The sequence below is a fragment of the Jatropha curcas genome, chromosome 4 (assembly GCF_041381405.1).
Source record: "Jatropha curcas cultivar XTBG-Jc1 chromosome 4, XTBG_Jcur_1.0, whole genome shotgun sequence".
NCBI classification, from domain to species: Eukaryota; Viridiplantae; Streptophyta; class Magnoliopsida; order Malpighiales; family Euphorbiaceae; genus Jatropha; species Jatropha curcas.
Window position 1 is genome coordinate 26318412 of NC_143154.1, and position 22204 is coordinate 26340615.

Genomic DNA, 22204 nt, shown 5'->3' on the forward strand with positions numbered 1-22204 from the left:
TTATGCTATATAAATTTTATAAATATATATCATTAAACATTATTGTTTATTCTTCAAACGAATATATTATTATTAATTGGTTAATTTTCGTTATTTTGAATATTTATATTAATACTTCATTGTTAGCTATCAACTTTTGTAAAAGCAATTGTGTCTCTTTATTAACTTTAATATTTTAATTTACACATCATTTACTTTATCTCATTTTAATTATTTTTTATAAATTCTCATTTACTTGGTATATAATATTATAATTATATTTAACAACTAGCTGATGTGATTTTTGTTTTTTTTTGCTACGAGAATGTGGTAAATTTATTAAAATAAATAAAAATTAATTTATAAAATATATTTCTAACAGTTTAAAATATTTATCTAAATGAAATTGAAAAAAATATATAATTAAAAAAATGATATGTATTTTTTTATAGTAATTTAAAAAAGACATTTTTTCTACTAAAAGAAGAAAAAATGAATTTTGCAAAGAATAAAAAAAAAACTTATATAATCAGTGATATGTACTTGCTAAAAACTTATATAATTATTATATGTACCTGCTATAGTAGGTTAGAATGCCAAATGGTATAAAATTATAGTTTCTCTACCGATACAGAATTTTTTAAAATTGTTTTGTAGTAAAAAAAAAAAAAAAAAACATGTAATTAATTTAAAATCAATTAAACTTAAATATTTAAATTTAATTAAATAACACAAAAAAAAAAAAAATGAAAGCAATTCCTCAATTTTAATAAATCACAATGATATTCTTTTTTTTTTTTCAAAAGCTAAAAAGCTCAATTGTTGTCTCCAAACATTTCATTGTTCTCTCTGATTTCATATTTGATCACCGTTGGATTCTGGAATCCAATTCTCTACCAAAAATCCTCCACTACCAAAAACCCTCTCCACTTGCAACAGAGAAGGCTTTCCTACATATATATATATATATATATATATAAATACCAAAAGTGACAAAATCCTCTCGCCATAATCCCATTTATAGTGCCTTTATTCAATTTAAAAAGCTTTCTACTTCGACACCCATCTCTTCCATGGCTACTCACACTTCCCTCATCGCCTGGTGAGTCACTAGTCACTTGCCATCTAGAAAGTCTTCTTCTTTGTATTTTAAGTACGCTACTTGATTATTTTCTGTATTGAAAAATAGGGGCTCAGGTGAAGATGGGCAACTGGGACTAGGCACCAATGAAGAGAAAGAATGGGTTTGCGTTGTTGAAGCTCTTGAACCCTACAAAGTTCGTTCTGTTGTAGCCGGTAGTCGAAACTCTCTTGCTATTTGTGATGATGGCAAGGTCAGAACTTCCCCTTTTCCTTATTATTTGGAATATATTGGTGCGAGATGATTGAAAATTTGACAGTGGTTTTTATTGTTTTGAATTGGGTCGTTAGTTGTTTACTTGGGGGTGGAACCAGAGGGGGACATTAGGGCACCCATCTGGGACGAAGACTGAGAATGTTCCTAGCCAGGTTAAGGCTCTTGCCAGTGTTAGCATTGTTCAGGTAATTTGTTTTTTTGTTTTTTTTTTTTTTTTTTTCCCTTGAAGTTTTTAAGTCCCTAAACCTCTATTGAGCTTTTTGCCCGTAGAATGACTTTTGTAACTTTTAAATTTGTGGATTGTTGGTTTTTTTAGGCAGCTATTGGTGGGTGGCATTGCTTGGCTGTTGATGATCAAGGCCGTGCTTATGCTTGGGGTATGTATATAAAGCTGTTTTCCTTCCCCTCCATTTATTTGGTCATTTCTTCGCTTGGTCTAGAACAATGTATGCCAAAAAAAAAAAAAAAATCCTGAGGTAATGTCTGAGGAAGTTACTTGTTTTCGGTATTGAAAGGTCAAAATTGCTGAAAAATGTGGACTTCAGTTTTTATAGGTTTGTGTACTTTTCTTTTTGCTTTTTCTAATCATAGCACAATAGCTGGAGGTTGCTTATTGTGTCAAAAATAGCGGTAATTGATAAATATTGAAGTGAGATGCATCATATGGTGTAGGTGGGAATGAGTATGGGCAGTGCGGTGAAGAACCTGAACGGAAGGAGGACACTGGGAAGCCACTGAGACGGGATATAGTGATTCCTCAGCGGTGTGCACCAAAGTTGGTTGTTCGCCAGGTGATTTTACTTTTCTACCAATGTTTAAAAATTGACAGGAGCTTGATTATGTTGAAGGAACTCCTTTTGGTTTCCCGTTGTCCTCTGACCAAATGGATGTGAGTTTAAACTGTATAGTCTTTTAATGGTAATCTGTATTTGCCAAATGCAAACTCCTCTTCTTCTTCCCATTTTCACTTCAACCACTGGAATCAAACATGTTATTTTCTTGTACTTTCATGGGGTTGGTGCTTCATAAGCATTGGCCCATAAGAAGAAACAAATTACTCTCGGACAGTACGTGACTCTTCAAGCAAAATTACTACGTCTTTTTTGAAATTTTTTTCTTTCAGGTACATCTCAGTGGTATAATACTATGCAGATCTGGGTATTCTTAGGAAAGCACGACTTGCTCGCTTATCTCACTTGCATTTGCATACAAAAAGAAATGTTGTTGCTCTAAATTGTTTTATCTCTGTTATAATTGCTCAAAAATATTAGGTAGCTGCTGGGGGTACTCACTCTGTGGTTCTCACGTGTGAAGGACATGTATGGACATGGGGTCAACCATGGCCTCCAGGAGACATGTACAGTTCGTTGACTTATCCTGAAGCTATATTTTGGATTTTTCTACTGCTTATATTTATATCCGTTTTTAACATCCTTTTGGAATGTACTTCGCCAATATTGGCATCTGCTGTATGCTTGTAATGGGTATCTTTTGAATACGTAATTATTTTTCAATTTGTACCATTATTTACAGAAAACAGATATCTGTCCCTGTGCGGGTACAAGGCCTTGAAAGAGTGAAGCTCATAGCAGTAGGGGCATTTCATAATTTAGCTCTTCAAGAAGATGGAACTCTGTGGGCATGGGGGAATAATGAATATGGACAGCTTGGAACTGGGGATACCCAACCCAGATCGCAGCCTATTCCAGTCCAAGGGCTTGCTGGTCTCAATTTGGTTTGTATTACATTGTCAAATACATTTGTTTGATGGCTTGAACCTTTTGTTACTAGTTTGAAATCCCCGGTTTTGTTTATCATTATGTTGTGAGGCAGGTGAAATGCAGGTTTTTTCATATATGAGATTGTTTGCTTTTTCATGTTTCTGATTATATTTATGTGCGTGTCTAGGTTGATATTGCTGCTGGCGGATGGCATTCTACTGCATTAACAGATGATGGAGAGGTAGTGATATTTTTTAATATGTCTAATATCTGCATTTAGGTTGATTATATGTGTTTTTATTATGACTTTGTGCATAAGATGATCCTTGAGTTGTGAATCTCTGTAAGAAAGAATGAATTCTATGCAACACCCATGAATTTTTTGCAGGTGTATGGGTGGGGTAGAGGGGAGCATGGGAGACTTGGATTTGGAGATAATGACAAGAGCAGTAAAATGTTGCCCCAAAGGGTTCAACTTTTAGCTGGAGAAGACATTGTTCAGGTACTGTCATGGATAACATTGAAACTTGAGAGACTCCTGAATTGCTTATTTACTCGTCATACATATGTGTGTTTGTGTGTATCATATTGTAAGGCTTCCTCAACCTAAGCTTGTCATTTTTCCTTTGGTTCAACTAATGTTTCTTGAGAGGGTTAAAGGATAAGAGCCAAATGTGATATATTTATAATATGTTTTGGGCATTAAGGGACTTATAGAGTTTAACATAGATGTTTGATTTAGGTTGTTTTTCCATATGGGCAGATGCCCCTTGGCATTTATTGGAGGATTATAGTCACCTTATAGGTCTTACAATAAATTTTAATAGTTGTTTTTGTATTGCAATTATGAACGTTTTAGGCATTCCATTTAAAGGGTGGAGCTATTTCCACTAAATGTATGCTCTAGACATTCATTTCAGTGAAATGCATGTATCTGTTCCCATAATTATGGGCTGCACTATGCAACTAGCCTCTCCAAGTAACGTCTTTATTGTTCGCTCTCATAATTTTTGGTGATGCACAATAGATTGCAGGCTGCAGCTGTCTTTTGTATTCGTTAAAGAGTAAAATGAATGGAATGATTCCCGTAAAAGTGAAATTGAATGACATTTATTTGCTCCAGAGATATTCTCAACCATTCAAATATCCCCACTTCTTTGAACATTACCTGATTAAATCTATTTTTTTGATTATTTAGGTATCTTGTGGTGGGACTCATTCAGTTGCATTGACACGTGATGGCAGAATGTTTTCAGTAAGTATAATTCACTCTGTTTTTTTTACTAATGGTATGATAATTAAGAAGAGCACAACTAAAGAGCCTATTATATTATAAATAACTGCAAATGCAAACAGCTTGATTTTGTATGCTTCCTAATGTTGAGGCATTTTATATGGTTATTTTTTCCTCTGGGTCATCTACATATCCATTATCGAAAAGCGGATTTTTTTTCCCTTTCTTTTTGCTGATGGAACTGCTCTCATATACTAATATTAGGGGTGTACTTAAATTGGTTCAGTCCGTCATTGTTAAAAATGCAAGTTGATTCTTACAATTTTACAATTTTACAAGTTATAAATAGAACGAGTCAAAATGTACAGAAACTCTTGAATTTAATAGAATCGGATTAAATTCTCTCAATTATTTTGGGGCAGTTTATATTTGCTTTTGAAATCGTTTTGATCAGCTGAGTGTTTTTGTTGCTAAACATAATTTATGCTGACTGGTCTTGCTGGCAGTTTGGTCGAGGTGACCATGGAAGACTTGGATATGGGAGAAAGGTGACAACAGGTCAACCAATGGAAGTTCCAATTGACATCTCCCCTCCTAGAAGTCTTAGTGGTACTGAAGCTGAGGGACATTGGATTGCTAAACTTGTTGCTTGTGGAGGAAGGCATACTCTAGCAATAGTAGAATGGCAGACGGATGGATCAAAATAGTTAAGAAATAAGGATATCCTAATATGTGTGATTATATATAATTAGGCGATACAAGTTAAGCTTGAAAAGCATTTATTATGATGAACAAATTTGATAGATTTATGAATGGGCAGCTCAGGTTCGCAATCGTTCTTCAATTTTATATTTTTAGATAGACTGTGTCTATCAGGTAAACTATAATTTGATAATATTAAAAATTTTGTGTTCAATCTGTAGGAGAGTTGACCAACTTTTTTCACATGGTTTGCTTCCTTGGTTTTAACTTTTAACCTTCTATGTTTAAAAGAGGTTCTCGAATTAGAAACTGATTGTTTTCCATGTCTGTTCCTTGAAAAATAAAACAGGCCTTTTTCCTTATATTTTTTGGTGAAATGGGGTGACAAAAGTCAGTTAATTAATCAAACTCCAGTTTGAAGGCAACTTGTCTCACTTCACTTGAGAGGATTTCCGTTTCTGATTTTTGGTGTTCAATCTTTCCCTTCCTCAAGTAAATGAATCATTTGTTTCTTCTCTATGTTGTACCAGTTGATTCCCCAATTTTTTTCAAGATTTCTATTTCACATTTTCAAATTTGATGCTAGACCTGTTAGCAACAAATAACAACCGAACCTTAGTCCCAAACTATTTGAGATCGACTATATGAATCTTTTAACACACACCAACTTATGTACAAGAAATACAAAATGTGCATAATTCGTATGTTTTTATATTACATTATATAACAGAGATATGCTTGCAAGAAGTTCTGTAATCAGGTGGCAGCATGACTACTGCTAGTCTTCTGCTGTTCATTGCCTGTGGGATTGCTCTGGCCATGGTCACCGTCAGAGCCGTCAGAGCCGCGGTAACCGGGTCCATATTGGGGACTGTATATCCCGGCATGAAGAAGCACTATATACAGGAACTGACTGAGCAGTGATATTACAATCAGTGCTTCCAATGTTTGCTGCAAAATAATGATCATATTCATAGGTAGGTAATCAAGCATTGATTTATAATTCACTGTAATTTTTTGGCACTCAAGCTAGCAGGAAGTAAAGCAAGACATGATTATTCTAAACAAAAGGCTGTTTGAAGTTCTTACCAAGCGTTTTCCTCTATGCCCTCCTAATATGATCTCCTTACATGCCAGTCTGTAACAAAACACAGAGTCAAGGCCATGCTCTAAGCTTTCGTTTTGATTGATGGAACGTGAAATCTACATGAAAATCGTTTAGTTGGAAAATAAAATTCATGGATTTGAGATTGTTTTTAAAATAAAATTAAATAGTTAAGATTCCATCAAAACAATGGAAAAAATAGCACCTCTATGATGGAATTATCCATTATTTTATAAAATCCTCCATTCAAATTCCATCAACCAAACAAGCTTGCTGAAACAATGTGGTCTATGACTATTCAAAAATAAACAAGAAGATGCAGCAAAAAATACCCAAAAGCAAGAGCAGTAATAACGCAAGAAATAATTGCCAGAGAACTAGCAGAGGCCAAACTGTCACTTCTCCATGAACGAAAGTGAAAAAGCCCAACCACAACTGAACTACCTCCAATTACTCCACCTAACAAAGCAAACACCAACATGAAGTTTGTTGCTGGATTCCCTCCCAAATCTGCACAAAAACAAAAATCAGTCCACTCCACCAATTAACTAATCAATTAACTACTAATGAGAGTCAAAAGAGAGAACTTACGCGGGTGGCTTTGTTCACCATTGATGTACTTATCAAGAGACCAACCAGCAAGGCCTAGTATTATCAGATAAACGATGAAGTTTACTGCTAAGAGAGGACCTATTAAGTCTCTTTGAGTCCTACCAGTTGCCATTGTCAAGTAGGGAATTGTAGAAAGAGAGAGAATCGGGTTTTAAGTTTAAAAACTTCACTTTTAGAAAAAAAAGAGAAGAAGGGTCTGGCTGGTTCGGCAATGGCTACGTGGGTTCTTGGAAAGAAGCGACGAGAACAACTTTGTAGCTGCTGGCAACGTGTCTGTTACTTGAAGGGACTGTAAATGTGATTATGTACTGCACGAATAATCTTTATAAAAGCTGATTAATGCATAATAAAGCGTGATATAATTAAGCGCGTGACACAACATAAATTCAGTCATCGAATTGAATTAATAAAATCAAATTGCCAAAACTTTTAAATGTAAATCAAACCGAAATTAAAATTAAGTTTAATTGGTTCTCAATTTTAAGTATTTTTACTAGATGTAGACTTAATTTTTGAATTTAATAAAAATAACTGTTTTATTGATGTTTATTGAGATGGAGCAGTCAATATTTATTTTTCTTAATCAAAAATCTCTTTTTAGCCTTGGATATGAAAATTATCACGCTGAAAAAATTACCCCTATATGAGAGACTCGCATAGCTCAAGTTAGACATAATCAAAGTAAAGCGGATTTAAAAAATCAACGATTACGGACAAAAGGATATTTTGAACTGAATTTAAAAATATCAAATAGAATCTATTTGAATTGGTTTGATTCAATTCTTTGCAATGGTTTTTTCTGAACCGTGCTCAAGCTACTTGAGTATAAGCGTGTATTTGTATCTTATTTTATTGATTAAACTTAACCTTTTAGAATTAAATTTTATATATTTTAAGCTTTGATGGATTGAAAACAGTAAAACTTATCTTAAAATACACCTCTTACCACAATTTCAAGTGAAGTCTTCTCTTCAAACTTCATGTTTAATATTTAAATTAAATTTGATTCAATGTAGTCTGATTGATATTTTCGCTTATGTGGAGCGTAAGAGATATTAAATTTAAATTTTTTCAAGTACGAGAATTTTTAGCTTTTTAATAAGAGTCATCCCTAAATGAATTCAAATTTATATTTAGGGTTCATTTTTTTTTAAATAATTAATTAGAAAAAAGAATTTTTAGTTCTAAAGCTTTTGTGAAGAAGTGTTTTTTATATATTTCATTTTCTATTGCTAGATTATAATATTGAAAATTAAGTAACTAACATAAAAAAGTTTTAATTTAGAAAACTACAAAAATATTTGAAATTACAAAAATTTCACATTTTAAAAATTTATTGTTGAACATGAAAAAAATATAAAAATACAAATGAATTTCAATCAAAGGGCAAAGTCAAGACTGTAATATTCACAAGTTAGGCATGGTTATAGCCAACCCATATAAATAGATTTATTAATATTTATTTATAATTTTCATATTAGAGTAAGTTTATCAATTTTTAAAAAATAGTTCACTGAACCCTTCGAAAAAAAAAAAAAAAGAAATACTTTTCATCATCTAATTTTCCACGCCCTCTAAATATCGAAAAATCTGGAAAATATTTTATAGAAAAATAATTTTTAGAAACAATAGAAGAATATTAAGAAAATACCATAATTACTCAATTATTTGTCTTCCTAAAAAATTTGTTATTTTGAATACAAATCTATCCATCAAAGTTCAAGATAAGTTGAAAATTAAATCCTCAACAATTCCAAAAGAGATGATATTATGAAGACATTATTTATTCTATATATACACATATTTGTCTTTCACCCCCAATTAAATGAATCCAATACATTAATTAAGGTATTGAAGAAACCATACAAAGTCATCACTCACTCCAGTGTCTAGTGGAGGTTCAGCAAAGAAAAGCAAAGAGCTCAAGAAAAGAATGAAGACTGCAAATAAAGCCAGTGATTTACAAGGATTGGCATATCCTCTAACAAGTGCAATTCCTTCATCCTGACCAGTTCTTGAAGATGCATTATCCAGTTGTAGTGTAGGGCATGTGAAAAAGCCATATGCTATGCCTGTGAGAACTGCTCCCAAATGTGTCCTACAAAATTTATCAGTTAAAATAAAGGCTATTACTAACAGAAGTAAATACACAGTCAAATGAATTTATATATGTACTTCTCATTGTTATTTCATTTTAATGTTTACACTGTTTTTTTGTTAGCAATAAGGTGGTAGCGAAGAGGTTAGCTTTTGTGCTCTGTACTAATTTTATCTTTACAATATGATCAAATGCAGAAAATCTAGCCAGGACCAGGGAATTTGTAAATAAGAAAGTACCTTACTTGTGAACTAGTTCAGACAATCAAACCTTAATAAGGTGAGAACCAAATTCGGTTACCAAGTAAGCAAACATTTGGGATTTCATTTCATTTAAATTTTATATTTATAATACTAAAAATCATAATAAAATTCAAATGCTTATAAGATCTTTGTCAGATAGTATCTATGTTTCTTTTTATTTTGATAAATCAACAAGGAAAAATATCTGCTTTGGATATTTTTGCCAATTTTGCAACAATATTCAAGCGGTAGAAAAATCTTACCAGTCATCAATTGGACCAAAATGGCTCAATATGAAAGCGAGACCAGTTGTGATTATGGCCTTCTGGAATAAACTCTCTGAAACATCCTTAGCAATTACATCTTTGTTTTGCATTTGATAAACAAGCCAAGCTCCAATTATAGCAAATATTGGTCCCTGCACACATATGACTTGGTTTAAAAATGTATTTTATTGAACAGCCAAATCGGAAAAATTGAGTGCTATCGTATGGCTTTGTACCAGTAAATTCAAGAGTTGGTAGCTTCACGCTGATAAATAAAATAAACTCAAGTGCAAAATTAAATTCTATACATAGAAGGATCAATTTCTTTTCACACGTACATGATATTCAACATTCTTAATGTAATTAGAGGAGGAATATCAGACGTTAAGGAGCCAACATACACACAACATATGTTACTGAAAGATTTGGAATGGTAAGGCATTTATAGAAATTAATATCAGTGCATGTGTTAAACTTATTGACATAGAATGTAAACAAATATGGAATAAGGAGAACAAAGAAAAAAAAAAAGAGAAGGTGCATTGCCACTTACTGTTCCACCAACAGTTGGTCCTGGTGTGTGAAGAAAGCTTGTCAAGTTGCCAGAAAGGCCGCCAAGTATGTATATCAAGAAAAACGTAAATGAACCATAACCTTGGCAAACTCGAGGCCCGAAAGTAAGAAGTGACCAACAACCAAGAGCCACATGAAACACCCCTGAGTGCTGCATATGCTACTTATTGGTAAGAGAGAATGTGGCGTTGGAAGTTAAAAGCCAAACTAGAATAAATTTAGCTAACGAATGTTCAGAAAATTTGTAATGCTATTGCTTGCATCATATAATAAGTTCAATTTATTTCTTATAAATTTTTTATGTAGAGTTGACTGCCTAGTTGATGAGTTCGATGTATATATAGTTTTGCAATGACTTTGAAGGCAGTTTGTAAAGAAGCTAAATTTATGTGAGCAACATAAAATAAGTAATTGCCACTAATTTTCAAATGAAAGTTGCCTTTTAATCAACAGACAAAACAGTAACAGAATGGGAACACGAACCCAATTCTCAATCTTGTACCAGAAACATTGGTGTTACTAGCCTCCACCATTCTCCGACCAGGATCAAATCATTTATTTTTGCTCCATATAATAATGGGAGAGAAAGAAGCTCAAATTCAGAATTCCTAACTGGACTGGCTATTTCAAACAGAAAAACAGCAATGTTTATTGAAACCAAACTGCTTCTGCAAGAAAATTCAATGTAAATCTAGTTAACCAAACTGCTTCTGCAAGAAAAGTCAATGTGAATCTGTAAAAATCATGCTATATTAAGAAAAATAGTGAATGCAATATTTAACTTACATTAAGTAGAAATCAGAAGTTTCACCATTTTGCCTCAAGGATTGAGACGTCATAGAAACTATATTGACATCCTTTTTTCTGTACTTCACAAAACTTTTCGGCTTCTCCCCTTCCTCTCTTCTAGAATCTTCATAAACTGAGAATGGTTTTTCTGCTGGATTTACTTCTTCTGAAGTTTGGCCATCAAAAGTAGATAGCAAATCATTTTTGAAGTTTACATCTGAAGACAAAAAGTAAAAATTTTGATCAAGTATCCATTTATTTCTTCAACAAAGTGCATTAACACTTTAAGTAGTTGGCCTTAGCTATCCACAGTCATGATGGTCCTTTCGAGTTGTTAAATTACATTAAAGGAAAAAAAAAAAGCACAATTAAAGGGAAAGCAATTGAGCACTAATGTGTTGAATTTGAAAGTTAAAAATAGATAATTGAGTGACTAAGAAATGATGTCTAACCTTTATTAAGTTTTCCAAGATAAGAATTTAAAGATTTCAGCTCCTCCATTGCATTGATTTGTTCACTTTTATCAAGTGGTTTTATTGTCTCATTAGAAGAATCTGAAGGGGGCTGAGTTATAGCACCTTGAAGTTTCCTAAAATAAGAATCTAGAGATCCCAGTTGCTTCTCAATATTACTATTCTTTGGTGAATCTGATGCCGCATAGAAATTTTCTCCTTTTATGTTCCAGACTCTATGCAGGTCTGACACTTCAATCATGTTCTGGAAATGCAGAGTGCCTTGGCTGAGAATTGCTTCTCTAGAGACATTCACTTCTCCTCTTGTTTTGGTTTTCATCAAAATATCAGCAGTTGAATATAAGGCTGGAAAATTCTTGCGTGCATCACTGGAAATATTTCCATGTGGAAAGGCATAACATACACATGTAAGGCCTCTCTCATGCTGTCTTGCTGAATTTTGAGGTGAATGAATGTAATTTTTGTAGGGCATTTTGCACCATACTGGAACTACAGCCATGTAAGCCTGAAAAAATAGATATATGAAAAAGTTTTATGAGCTACTGAAGGAAAATAAATCCGAGTTTGTTGGTTCAGCTTCCTATGAAAACTATTGAAAATACACGAACTGGTACACATATTGCTACTCCTATTAGGTCATTCGATGAGTCCAAATGTGATACTGATTCGCTTCTGATAATATTATCCATTGACAGGCATGTACTTCCTACTTCAAATTGGATTGAATGCATGTGTCTAGATTTGCTTGCCTTTATGCGTATTAAATCATTCAATGACAAAAACTAATTTGGACATGTTAGATGCTAAGGGGGATAGGGTTTAAACAATGGATTCAAAACAGTAAAAGGAATGGAGATTGAATTGGCTTGAATCTAACTAAATCAGTCCGAATCGGCAGCAGTTGCTATGAGTTTTCTTAAGGCCATAACAAAATCACAATCAACAATATATAATAATTCCATAAAATGCAAGTTCAAAAATAAGGTTAATAAGTAGCCAATATATTAGGTGAATAATAACCTAAAGGAACATTTTATGAATAAAGAAACATTTCTCACGTTTTGTCAATGGTTTCCTGGTGATTGGCGAATCACCCATAGAGAAGCAGAAAATAATATAACAGTGGGCTAAAATCCCATTACAAAACAGGCGAAACATCAGGAAACAGTCATTATTTGTGACCATGGACAGGCATTATTTTCATAGTCTCTGAGCCATTAAGTCACATAAGCAAAGATGCGAATCCAGTATAATCTGATTCTTTTCATGGAAATAATGTGTTCTTAAGCATTTCAAGTTAGTCAAGATATACAAGAACGCACATGTTTTGGGCACAGAGTCATCACCTCTCTGATTAGCCAAGTCCAAGAAAATACTGCAGAAACAACCACCACAGTATAGCATAAACAATCATTCTTTCAGAGAATTAAATAATCCAGCAGACAATTAGTCCTTGGCTCCATGAGTATCTTAAGACACCTTTCCTGTGAAGAACTATTAGCAAGTGTTCTTCACAAAGTCCAACAGTAACCTACTTGGTTCTTTACAATTGCTACCATGTTGATTCTAATTTCTAAATTTTGATGCATTAAATTCAGTGGAAGAATAACCAATAAGGACATAGTCATGACTCTATGGGGTTAGACTATGTTAATTCCCTACTGCCCAAGATTAAATATACTATCTGGGTATTCACCAAAAGTTTACATCCAGGTCTTAAACTCGTTTCAATTGTAATATTTCCATTATGAGGCTTTCAAAGAAAAACAAAAACATTTTGTGATTTAACCAAGGACTTGATTTGCACATAAAGACAGAAAACAGATAAAACGCAGAAAATAACACCCTAGACAGAAGATTAGAAGACATTTCCTTTCTTGCACATTAGTTTCTTCCAAGAGAACAAAGCAAAGAATCAATTGAATAGCAGAAAGATACAAAGCAAAATAAAAAGGCAGATTAGAGAGATACCAATTACAAAACTCTAAAACTGGAACTCCCAGATTAGTAGGTTACAAATCTTGCAGAGAGAGCTTTATTTTAAAAAATGGAGAGTTGATTAGATACAATAGGAAATTTAAGAGCATAATGATGCGATTTCTACGTGGTGCTTATGCTTCTGCGATTGCAAAGAAATGGTTTCAGTCTTTAGAGTTAAAATCATATCAAGAATCTACTTATTGCTGCCTTATCTTTGTTGGCCCATTCACAGGCTGCCACTTGTGACTAAAACCAATCTTAATGCCATTGGATATGGCCCACTAAGGATTTTCTTGGCCCATTACAGTTACTGTACTAATAAAACCTTTTGACTCACACTGTCTTAATTAGAAAGAAAATGACCTTTCAACTCTTTAACAGAAATTCTATTTTAACGTTGCTTATTTATGAAGGGATATTACTAAAATAGACCAATGAAGCTCAGCTTAGATGGCGAAGTGACATGACACTTTGGTCATTGGCGTAACCCTCCTACCTCAATTACTGTAATATTTCTATTCAATTTAATGGACAACAATATATGGTTTTTTTTTTTTTTTTCTTTCGACCCTATATGGGTTTTATAGGTATGTACTTTTTTGAATTAATAAATTCATAATCTATTTTAATTACAATATTAAAATAAACAAATATCATCACCTCAATAATTTTTGTGGTTTTTTATTAATTGAAAAGTTAAATAAACTGGAATAGTATCGTAAATTTGAATTTGAAGCACTTCGCTATTCACCATATTATATATGGATAATTGCTATTTTGGTGTATGCATTTTTTGTAAATTTTTATTTTAATGTACGGACATAAAAAGTTTACAATTTGGTGAAAAAATTTTTAATTTTTTAATAATTGTGTGAAATTTGTATACATGGACGGTCGAAAATTCTTGTAGAACAGTTGGGTCTCACTTTTCATTTCTTAATTGCTAATTGTGCGCCAAAAAAGTGGGACTTAGTTGTCCTACAAGGATTCCAGCTGTCCATGTGTATAAATTTCACTCAATTATTAAAAAATTAAAAGTTTATCACCAAATTGTAAACTTTTTCGTTCATATACTAAAATATAAAAAATTTCAAAAAGTTAATACACCAAAATTGTAATTATTCTATTACATGAATTAATAAAACCAGCTAGATCCAACACTTCAATAATTTTTGTCTGTAACTTTTAAGAAATTCATTCTAATCGCCTATAAAATAAAATAAAAAAATTCAGGTATATTCTAAAAAATGGAAAAAATAAAAATCTGATTATGCAATTTTTAAAAGTTTATAAATTCAAAAATTTTTAAAAAATTATTGACCTCATGAAAATAAAGATAAAAAAATTATTAAAAGGATAAAGGTTTAGGCTAGGGACTCCTGAACTCTAAAGTGGGCTTGACACTGTTTTGGCCTTTGGGATTTCTAGTTGTTAACCCAAGCCTACCTGGAACTTCCTATTCTGAGTTTCTGACTTTTTGTCTGTAATGGCTTGACTATATCAAGTTGGAGAACACAGACAAAGGACCTTTAATTTTTCTTTTTTTAATTTTTATTCTCCATTAAAACTATTATTTTCAAACTAAGAATCTTTATCTGATTGGTATTGGAATTTAATTAACCAAAAAATAAAATTTGATGTTGTCTTTCCTAATAACTAATCATTTTCTCAATCTTGAAAATAATAAATGATGTCCCTATTAATATTTTTAAATAATACTATAATTACCAATTGATTTTTAATTATCTTTTCCTGAAGATTATAATTTAATAAAAAATAATTATTTGCTTATTAAAAAAATTTAATATAATCTTTTCATTATTATAGATTCGTTGCCAAAGAATATTTTAATAGAACACATTATTTAGAAACGAATGTTAAAAGAATACGGTCATTAATCCATATAAAGGAAGTATAAAGCTAATTATACATGTATTATCCGAATAAAGAAAATGTAGAAAAGATGAATAAAATACGTATCATTCATGAAATAAGATATGAATGAAAATAAATTATTATTTACTCAAAAAAGAAAATCGATAGACAATTATGGAAAGTTATTTCATTTTTTAATCTTTAAAAGTAATAAAAGGTTAAGAATTTAATTTTACTGAAAATTCATTGATAATATATATTAATATAATCGAATAACAATTTCCAATTTGAATAATTTTTGAATAAATGATCACTTAAAAATTGATCAAATAAAATTTGATTAATTGTGTTTATAATAATGGTTGTGATTTTAAATCTTAGTCGGAATAAATATAAGTCTTTGCTCTTTAAAAATAGTATATATAATTAAAAGTAATAAATAATTAAAAAAAATTAAATACATGAATTAGATTTACCGAACTATAGAGATTTTTAAAAATTATTTTGATCTTATCCAAAAAAAATTATCTAAAATTCCATTATTTTAAATTATTAATTTTATCCTATAAATTACAAATCAATCCAAATGAGGTGGCGCTCCATTTATGATTTACCCTCCAAAACTCCAAAATCCCAAAATCAAGAAATTCATTTCTTGGCCCCAAAAAATTTCAGTCTTCTCAAATCTCTCCCGCCACTGCTGCTAGAGAGGGAACTGAAATTCAAATAAAGTCAAAAAAAAACTGAGACATTTCTCCGGATATCTCTCCTTTGTCTGAGATAAACGTAATCTGATTTTGTCTTCGATTTGGTAACACTGCCGGAAAGCAGTAGCTGTAGTTATGGCAGTTATCTCTTCAGGTCCTGAATTGAAAAGTGAAACAGTTGCTGCTACAGAGGAGAAGAAGAGTCGGTCTAAGTGTCCTGGAGTTCGCGTTATTGGAGGAAGAATATATGATTCTCAGAATGGGAAGACTTGTCACCAAGTAATTTTTTTGAATTAAATTTTCAATATGCCTTTCTTCATTTTCTGTTTGGCTGATGAGAAAATGCGAGAGATATGAGAATCCGAATTTTGGAGTCTCAGTTCTTGATGATTATTGCTCATAAAGTTACTTTCTAATGGTGCATTTTTTTTTTGAACTCCTATTTTTTTGATTCAAAATAAAGTGGGAGGATGAAAGAAAGCACAATTTCTTACAGATTTGTCCGTATTTCACAGATTTGGTCATTTTATTGGAAATAATTAATCTCTTTGGAAATATTCTTAGTTCGATTTAGTTGATGAGAAAATAAGGGCAAATGAAAGAAAAATTGTACTTGGGACCCAATTTTATAGTGTTTAGTGCATTAATTTTGGTTATCTTATAGGAAATTATTAAGTTTAGGCATGAGTTTCATTTAATGATGTTATTGTGTTTAACATGATGACTATATAGGTTGACTTGTTACGTCTCTTGGTACTGGGGTTTAGATACTGTGCCAGAGATTATAAACTTCTAACGAGTTTTGGATTTTGTCTTCCTCTATACGTCATTGTAATTGATATTCTTCCTTCTTTAGGCTTTTCACTGTTTATATTCTTATTCATTTATGTTAATTGTTGAAGTGCCGGCAAAAAACAAGGGATTTTACTGCCGGGTGCAAGAATCAGAAAGGAAACAAGCAATGTTCTATTAACTATTGCCATAAATGCCTAGTGAACAGGTTAAATTTGCTACCTAAATTAAAGTTATTGGATCATTACGTACAAGATTTTGGTTAATATATTATGTAATATGTTGGTTTGTAATGCTATTAGGTATGGAGAGAAAGCGGAAGAGGTGGCACTACTTGATGACTGGAAATGTCCGAAGTGTAGGGGCATTTGTAATTGCAGCTTTTGTAGGTAAGTGCATTACATGATATTTTGATGTTCGGCGCTGCTTGTCCTTGGGGTGAGTCTAATGCTATAATTCTGTTTCCAGGAAGAAAAGTGGTCATAAACCTACTGGTATACTTGTTCGGACAGCCAAGGAAAATGGGTTTTCCTCGGTCTCAGAACTGCTGCAGATTAAAGGTCCTGAGAATTTTGGTATTGATAGGATTGCCAAAGATGCAGATGTTTCATTGGTGAAACCTGCTTCTACTAAGGTCTGACTGTTTATTTTGGTAGTTGTCTTATGTTGTTAGTACATGGTTGATGAATTCACTGATTTGTGTTAAGTGATATGTTTATGATGCTTTTGACAGGATCCTACAATTGCTTCACCTAGGAAACATGGGAAAGAAAATTCTTTTGAAGGAAACAATGATCTGAGTGTGCATTCTCAAAATTTAACACCAGTATCTAACAGGAATAAATCTAGGAAAAATAAAAAATTACAGGAAGTTAATAAGAGCAATGGGGGTGATGACGCTAACTTAGTGGGAAGTGGTCAGAAGAAACCTAGACATTTTGATGAAGTTTCTAAGAACAAAGAAAAGACGAACGAAGAGGATGAATTTGTTTTGGTAGAGAAAAGTAGGTATGAGGCCCAGCCTCGAGATGTTCCAAAGAAAGAAATATCAATGAATGGAAAAGCTGTAGGTAATCTTGCGGAGCAAAAGAAGTCTAAGAAACAAACGCCAAAGGAGGTTGCTGTTTGTTGTACAACAAATGAAGAGAGGAATGACACCGATTGCAAACATGGAGTTTCAAATGATGTTAAAAATGTTGATCCCAAAATCAAGAACAAGACGGCTTCAGAGTCATGCAAAATTAACAAGGATATTTTAGAGCCTCAGAAAAAACAAATTGATGATAGCATATCATTGCCTCCAGCCACCTCCTTAACTACTGTAGCGGGGATTGAGTTACCTCATGAAGCTGCTGGACATGCATTGCAATTCTTCGAGTTTTGTGCTGCTTTTGGCGAGGTATCATCAAATGCAATTAATTAAATATGGTATTCTGCATGTTTTTTTATTGCTCAGTATGTCATGACTCTTTTCGGATGGTTAGACTAAATAGTTGTAAATTGTTATATATTCATATCTTTTTTCTTTGAGAATTATAATATCCATCTCTCAGTAAAATCTATAAGATGTTTTATACCAATAATAGATTCAATGATTGGAAAAAAAATTGAAATGTCATTTTTTCTAGAATACAAAGTGCCGTAAATTATTATTTCCATCCAACTACCTAATCATAACACAATAATTATCATTAACTTTTTTTTTTTAATCAAAAGATAAATCCAGCAGGAGCATAAATTTTCCCAAATTATGAATTCATAAATTCATTGAAAAATGAAAAATTGATTATTAACTTTTCCAGACATCCATTTGTTATTTAAACTCATCCTAAATTGTTTTCTCAATTGTGCATTTAAGAGAAACCTTGCTCTAGCTCTAGGGAGATAATGAAACCATTGTGTATCATATTTTATTAATTTTTGTTTATTTTTCATGTCATTAGGTTCTTGATGTCAAGAAAGGGCAGACTGAAGCTGTGATTAGAGAAATAATATTTGGCCGAAGAGGGCGCCGGTCACAAGGCTCGCTATTAGCGCAGTTTCACATCAAATTATTGTCTTTGATACAAGAGGATATTGGAGAAGAGTATTAATTTCATACATAGTAAATTTGCTGTCAACTGCTTTGGCTTTTGTGGTTGTGGAATAATGATGAAATGTGGTTTTGTTGTTCAGGTCTGAAGCCCTAAGTTCAGCAAATGGCAAAAATTCCTGGTTGAAAGCACTTGGGAAATTTTTCTGTAAGTGCAGATTCATATCAACAGAATTCCCCTCTGATTGTTTTGATAAGGGTAATGAAGGATACGATATGTTGAGTGCCTCACAAAAGTTTAAACTCTTGAATTTTCTATGTGATGAAGCTCTTAATACTGGGTAAGCAAAAATTTGGAAATCTTTAGAAGAATCAAGGTTCTTTTGCCCATTTGATTAATCCGTAATCAGAAAAAAAAATGTTTTGATCAATCTTTGTTTTTGTTGTCTTCTAGAGATTTGCGGAGTTGGATTGATGATCAAAATTCTAAATTTGTTGAAAGAGGGAAGGAAGCAAAAGAAAAAGTTCTTGCTGCAAAGGATAAGGTGTCAAGTGATTCTAAATGCATATTTTGGTTTCAAGTGATGTTCTTGAATTGGCTTTTGTTTGTGAAATGGATTCCCGCTCTCTTCCTCTTGGATTTTGGTACAGGAGAAACAATTGAAACAGAAGGTGCAGGATGAGGTTGCTAAAGCCATCATGGCCAAAAATGGTGCTCAATTCTCAGTTTCTGAGCATGAAGCAATAGTTTCTCAAATTAAAAGAGAAGCTGCTCAAGCTCATAAAGAAATGTTGGAGGCTATGGGAACGGTACCCAAGAGTAAGGCATCCTATTTTTCAAGTTATCTCACATAAAATATTTGAACTTAGTTTTCTAAATTTAGTGAGCTTGAGAAGTTATTTTTTCTTTTGGCATATTGGACATTCCTTGCGTAGTTTCTATAACACATAAGCTACTTAAAATGTTGCTATTAAAGCAAACCAACAATTTATCAAAGTGATGTGTCTCTATTTGAATTTATGGCTGAACTCAATTGGATGGCAAAATTGAATTTGAAAACTATTATTAGTATATGACAACTTTCTGACTTGTCAAGGAGGTAGAGGCCTTCCTTTAAATTTTGAAGGGAATTGAACTGGAAATCAACTATACAAGATTAAAGCATCTTCTCCTGAGAAACCTGATTACTTGCTGGCAGGTTTCTGTATAGCCATGCAGTTTTTTCCTTTTTCTCCACTAACATGAAAATTTAGATGCGTCTATACTTTAAGAGTTTAAATGTAAATCTAACCTGCCTTTGCATGATATCAGAGAGACAAAGATCTGATGCTGTTAGAACAGATCCTCTCCTTTTAGATGAAAATGGTCATGCTTTTTGGAGACTAAAAGGCTACAATGATAAACCAGATATCTTGCTTCAAGGTATAAGTTGCTTTGCTTATTCCAATTTGTGCAGATCTAACATACAATATTAGATCCGATGATTAATTTTTCTTATATAGATATGGGGAGCTGGACTTCAATTGTACCTGAGGACAAATGGTTTGTCTATGATGCTGAACAGAAACAAGGAATTGAGAAATACATCTCCTCCTTAAGGTCAGTGCATTTTACTGATGTTCTTAAAGCATATAATGCTTTATATGGAATTTTTTTGAGATGTTTGTGTTCAGTATTATTAAATAAGTAGAACTCATCAGGGATACAAAAAATTATAGGAAACAATAAATTTTGTGGTCAGGCAGCTTTGAAAATTTAATTTCAGTGTAGGATGCCTCTACATTGAATTTTACGGCTTCCGTATCAGTGCAATTGTTATTGCATGATTCCAATAGATACAGATAAAAGAACACTCAACGAAATATAAACTTTTACCTCTGGTCTGTAACCTTTGCAATTTATCCTACAATAAGGGGAATTGAGACAAAGTTGTTCTAATTAAAACCAATCACCAAATTTTATCATGAGGTTTCATGGTTTGCTTGATCTTTTTCCCTCTGGTGATTCATGTATCAAAAACAATAAAAGAATCATAGAGTAACTCTAGGGAATGCAGGCTCAACTTCTGAAATGCCTGTTGTGATGTCATTTGTGAGCTTCTTTAATTATTTTACCATAGATAGATAATAGGTTAGTAAATTGTGAAATAAAAATTGAGAAGTATTTAATTTGTAGATTTCCTGCTTTTCTCTTTGACATGAATAACCATTTTAATCTAATGATTTCAGGACAAAAAGGCTTAGGATTCAAAAAGTTACAGATAGCACGCTGCAGGAAAAAAACTCATAGGGTTATTTTGTTGATAATTTACCATCTTTGTCTGTGCAATTTAGGTAAGATATTTAAGCTTTCGTTGAAAGAATTGGTGACAGAATATAAGCAAACAGATTGTTTATATTTTGTATTTGATCGATGTAATGATAATATCACAATATTAACAAAATATAGGTCTTATTTGGTTAGTTATTCATTGGAAATGATTAAGCATGTGCAATTTGGCATCATGTACATTTTTAAATTTAAACCAAATTCAAATTCACATTCATTTCACATAACTATCTATCCAAACGGACTGTCATGTTTGCTATTCTATCCTTTGTGTAGACTGCATGTATATCTTTGTGACAAATAAATATTTAAAGAGAGAAAATTGTTTGGGTTTGAGTTATGACTCTTACTGTATGTAAACGAACCAAGCTGTTCAAAACTTGACTTGAAAAAAGTTCGTTTGATAAACATGAGAGCCGAACTCGAGTTTACTTATTGAGTTTGTTTAATAAATGAGCCAAATTTAAGCTCAGGTTTAAACTTGGAAACAGACAAATAGTTTTTAACTATAAATTGTAAATAAGCCGAGCTGGAGCTTAGTTTTTAAAGCTCAAAAAACTGAGTTCGCACTGAGTTTGAGCTTGATATACTTGGCTTAGCTGAACTGCTTATATGTATTTATGTTAAATTTTATGTGAACTTAAAATTGGCTCTAACTTTGTCTTGCTTCTATGTATAAACAGATCAAGGAGAAAATTCTGAGATTTTTTGTTACTAAATGGTTGACAATGGCATCATGCAACTTGGTCTCATACAAAATTTCCATTATCAAGTAATTGACATTTTGCAGATATTCATTTTGTTGTGTGCTTCAAAAATGGTGAATTTTCACCTTTATGGAGCACCTATTTACATTGTTGTGCTTGAGCCTCCCTGTAAAGGTCATAACCCTTGTATAAATGTACAACATCATTAGAGGAAACAATTTAGATACAAGGTTTCCCTCTTTTGATAAGCTCATTATATTCACATATTCTGATCAATGTTGTACAGCCAATATAACTAATTAGAGAGCTTTTTTCCTTTTATATTTAATTCCTCTTATCAAGGGTAACGAATTACTTCTTCCATTGCTATTTATTTGCTTATTCTTTTTTTTTGAATGTTTTAAAATGTTCATAAGATCTCTAAATTTTATATACTTTGGTAATAATATTTATGATTGTTTATTAAGTAAAGGATTTTTATTAATATCTTAATAATTTGAGGGTCAAATAGATACAATGATTTTTATTGACTGAATTTTTAATATGTATGTTTTGTTAAATTACGTAAATAAATTTAGAAGAGAGTATTAATTTGTTGTTCATCCACTAATAGAAAAGTATATATCTCAAA

General features: G+C 32.1%; 4 protein-coding genes across 6 annotated transcripts; 2 read left to right on the top strand and 2 right to left on the bottom strand.

The window, feature by feature from the left end:
- The first annotated feature begins 822 nt into the window (after nt 1-822).
- Nucleotides 823-5135, top strand: LOC105638709 (ultraviolet-B receptor UVR8). Its single transcript, XM_012222557.4, has 11 exons — nt 823-1081; nt 1169-1313; nt 1411-1521; nt 1653-1713; nt 2009-2127; nt 2608-2693; nt 2870-3071; nt 3245-3298; nt 3446-3559; nt 4256-4312; nt 4798-5135. The coding sequence occupies exons 1-11, from the start codon at nt 1053-1055 to the stop codon at nt 4996-4998; spliced, it is 1179 nt and encodes a 392-aa protein (XP_012077947.1). The 5' UTR covers nt 823-1052; the 3' UTR covers nt 4999-5135.
- Nucleotides 5136-5608: 473 nt separating this feature from the next.
- On the bottom strand, nt 5609-6967 carry LOC105638708 (membrane protein PM19L). Its single transcript, XM_012222556.4, has 4 exons — nt 6690-6967; nt 6431-6608; nt 6083-6131; nt 5609-5944 (listed from the first exon to the last, which is right to left on the bottom strand). Exons 1-4 carry the CDS (start codon nt 6820-6822, stop codon nt 5750-5752), a joined length of 555 nt encoding a protein of 184 aa, XP_012077946.1. The 5' UTR covers nt 6823-6967; the 3' UTR covers nt 5609-5749.
- Nucleotides 6968-8446: 1479 nt separating this feature from the next.
- Nucleotides 8447-13294, bottom strand: LOC105638707 (Rhomboid-related intramembrane serine protease family protein). Of its 2 annotated transcripts, XM_020681182.3 has the most exons (8): nt 13123-13294; nt 12474-12526; nt 11131-11656; nt 10676-10895; nt 10392-10557; nt 9870-10040; nt 9314-9468; nt 8447-8808 (listed from the first exon to the last, which is right to left on the bottom strand). In XM_020681182.3, the coding sequence occupies exons 2-8, from the start codon at nt 12492-12494 to the stop codon at nt 8550-8552; spliced, it is 1518 nt and encodes a 505-aa protein (XP_020536841.1). In that variant the 5' UTR covers nt 12495-12526; nt 13123-13294; the 3' UTR covers nt 8447-8549. The 2 variants fall into 2 exon arrangements, with proteins under 2 accessions (XP_020536841.1, XP_012077945.1); XM_012222555.3 differs by lacking the exon at nt 12474-12526.
- A 2338-nt stretch (nt 13295-15632) lies between these two features.
- On the top strand, nt 15633-21901 carry LOC105638706 (Zinc-finger domain of monoamine-oxidase A repressor R1 protein). Of its 2 annotated transcripts, XM_012222552.3 has the most exons (13): nt 15635-15992; nt 16616-16713; nt 16808-16894; nt 16974-17139; nt 17239-17904; nt 18449-18591; nt 18681-18878; nt 18992-19082; nt 19189-19357; nt 19850-19960; nt 20041-20137; nt 20767-20871; nt 21550-21901. In XM_012222552.3, the coding sequence occupies exons 1-12, from the start codon at nt 15849-15851 to the stop codon at nt 20825-20827; spliced, it is 2031 nt and encodes a 676-aa protein (XP_012077942.1). In that variant the 5' UTR covers nt 15635-15848; the 3' UTR covers nt 20828-20871; nt 21550-21901. The 2 variants fall into 2 exon arrangements, with proteins under 2 accessions (XP_012077943.1, XP_012077942.1); XM_012222553.4 differs by lacking the exon at nt 20767-20871 and having other exon boundaries at nt 15633-15992.
- Nucleotides 21902-22204: the final 303 nt, after the last annotated feature.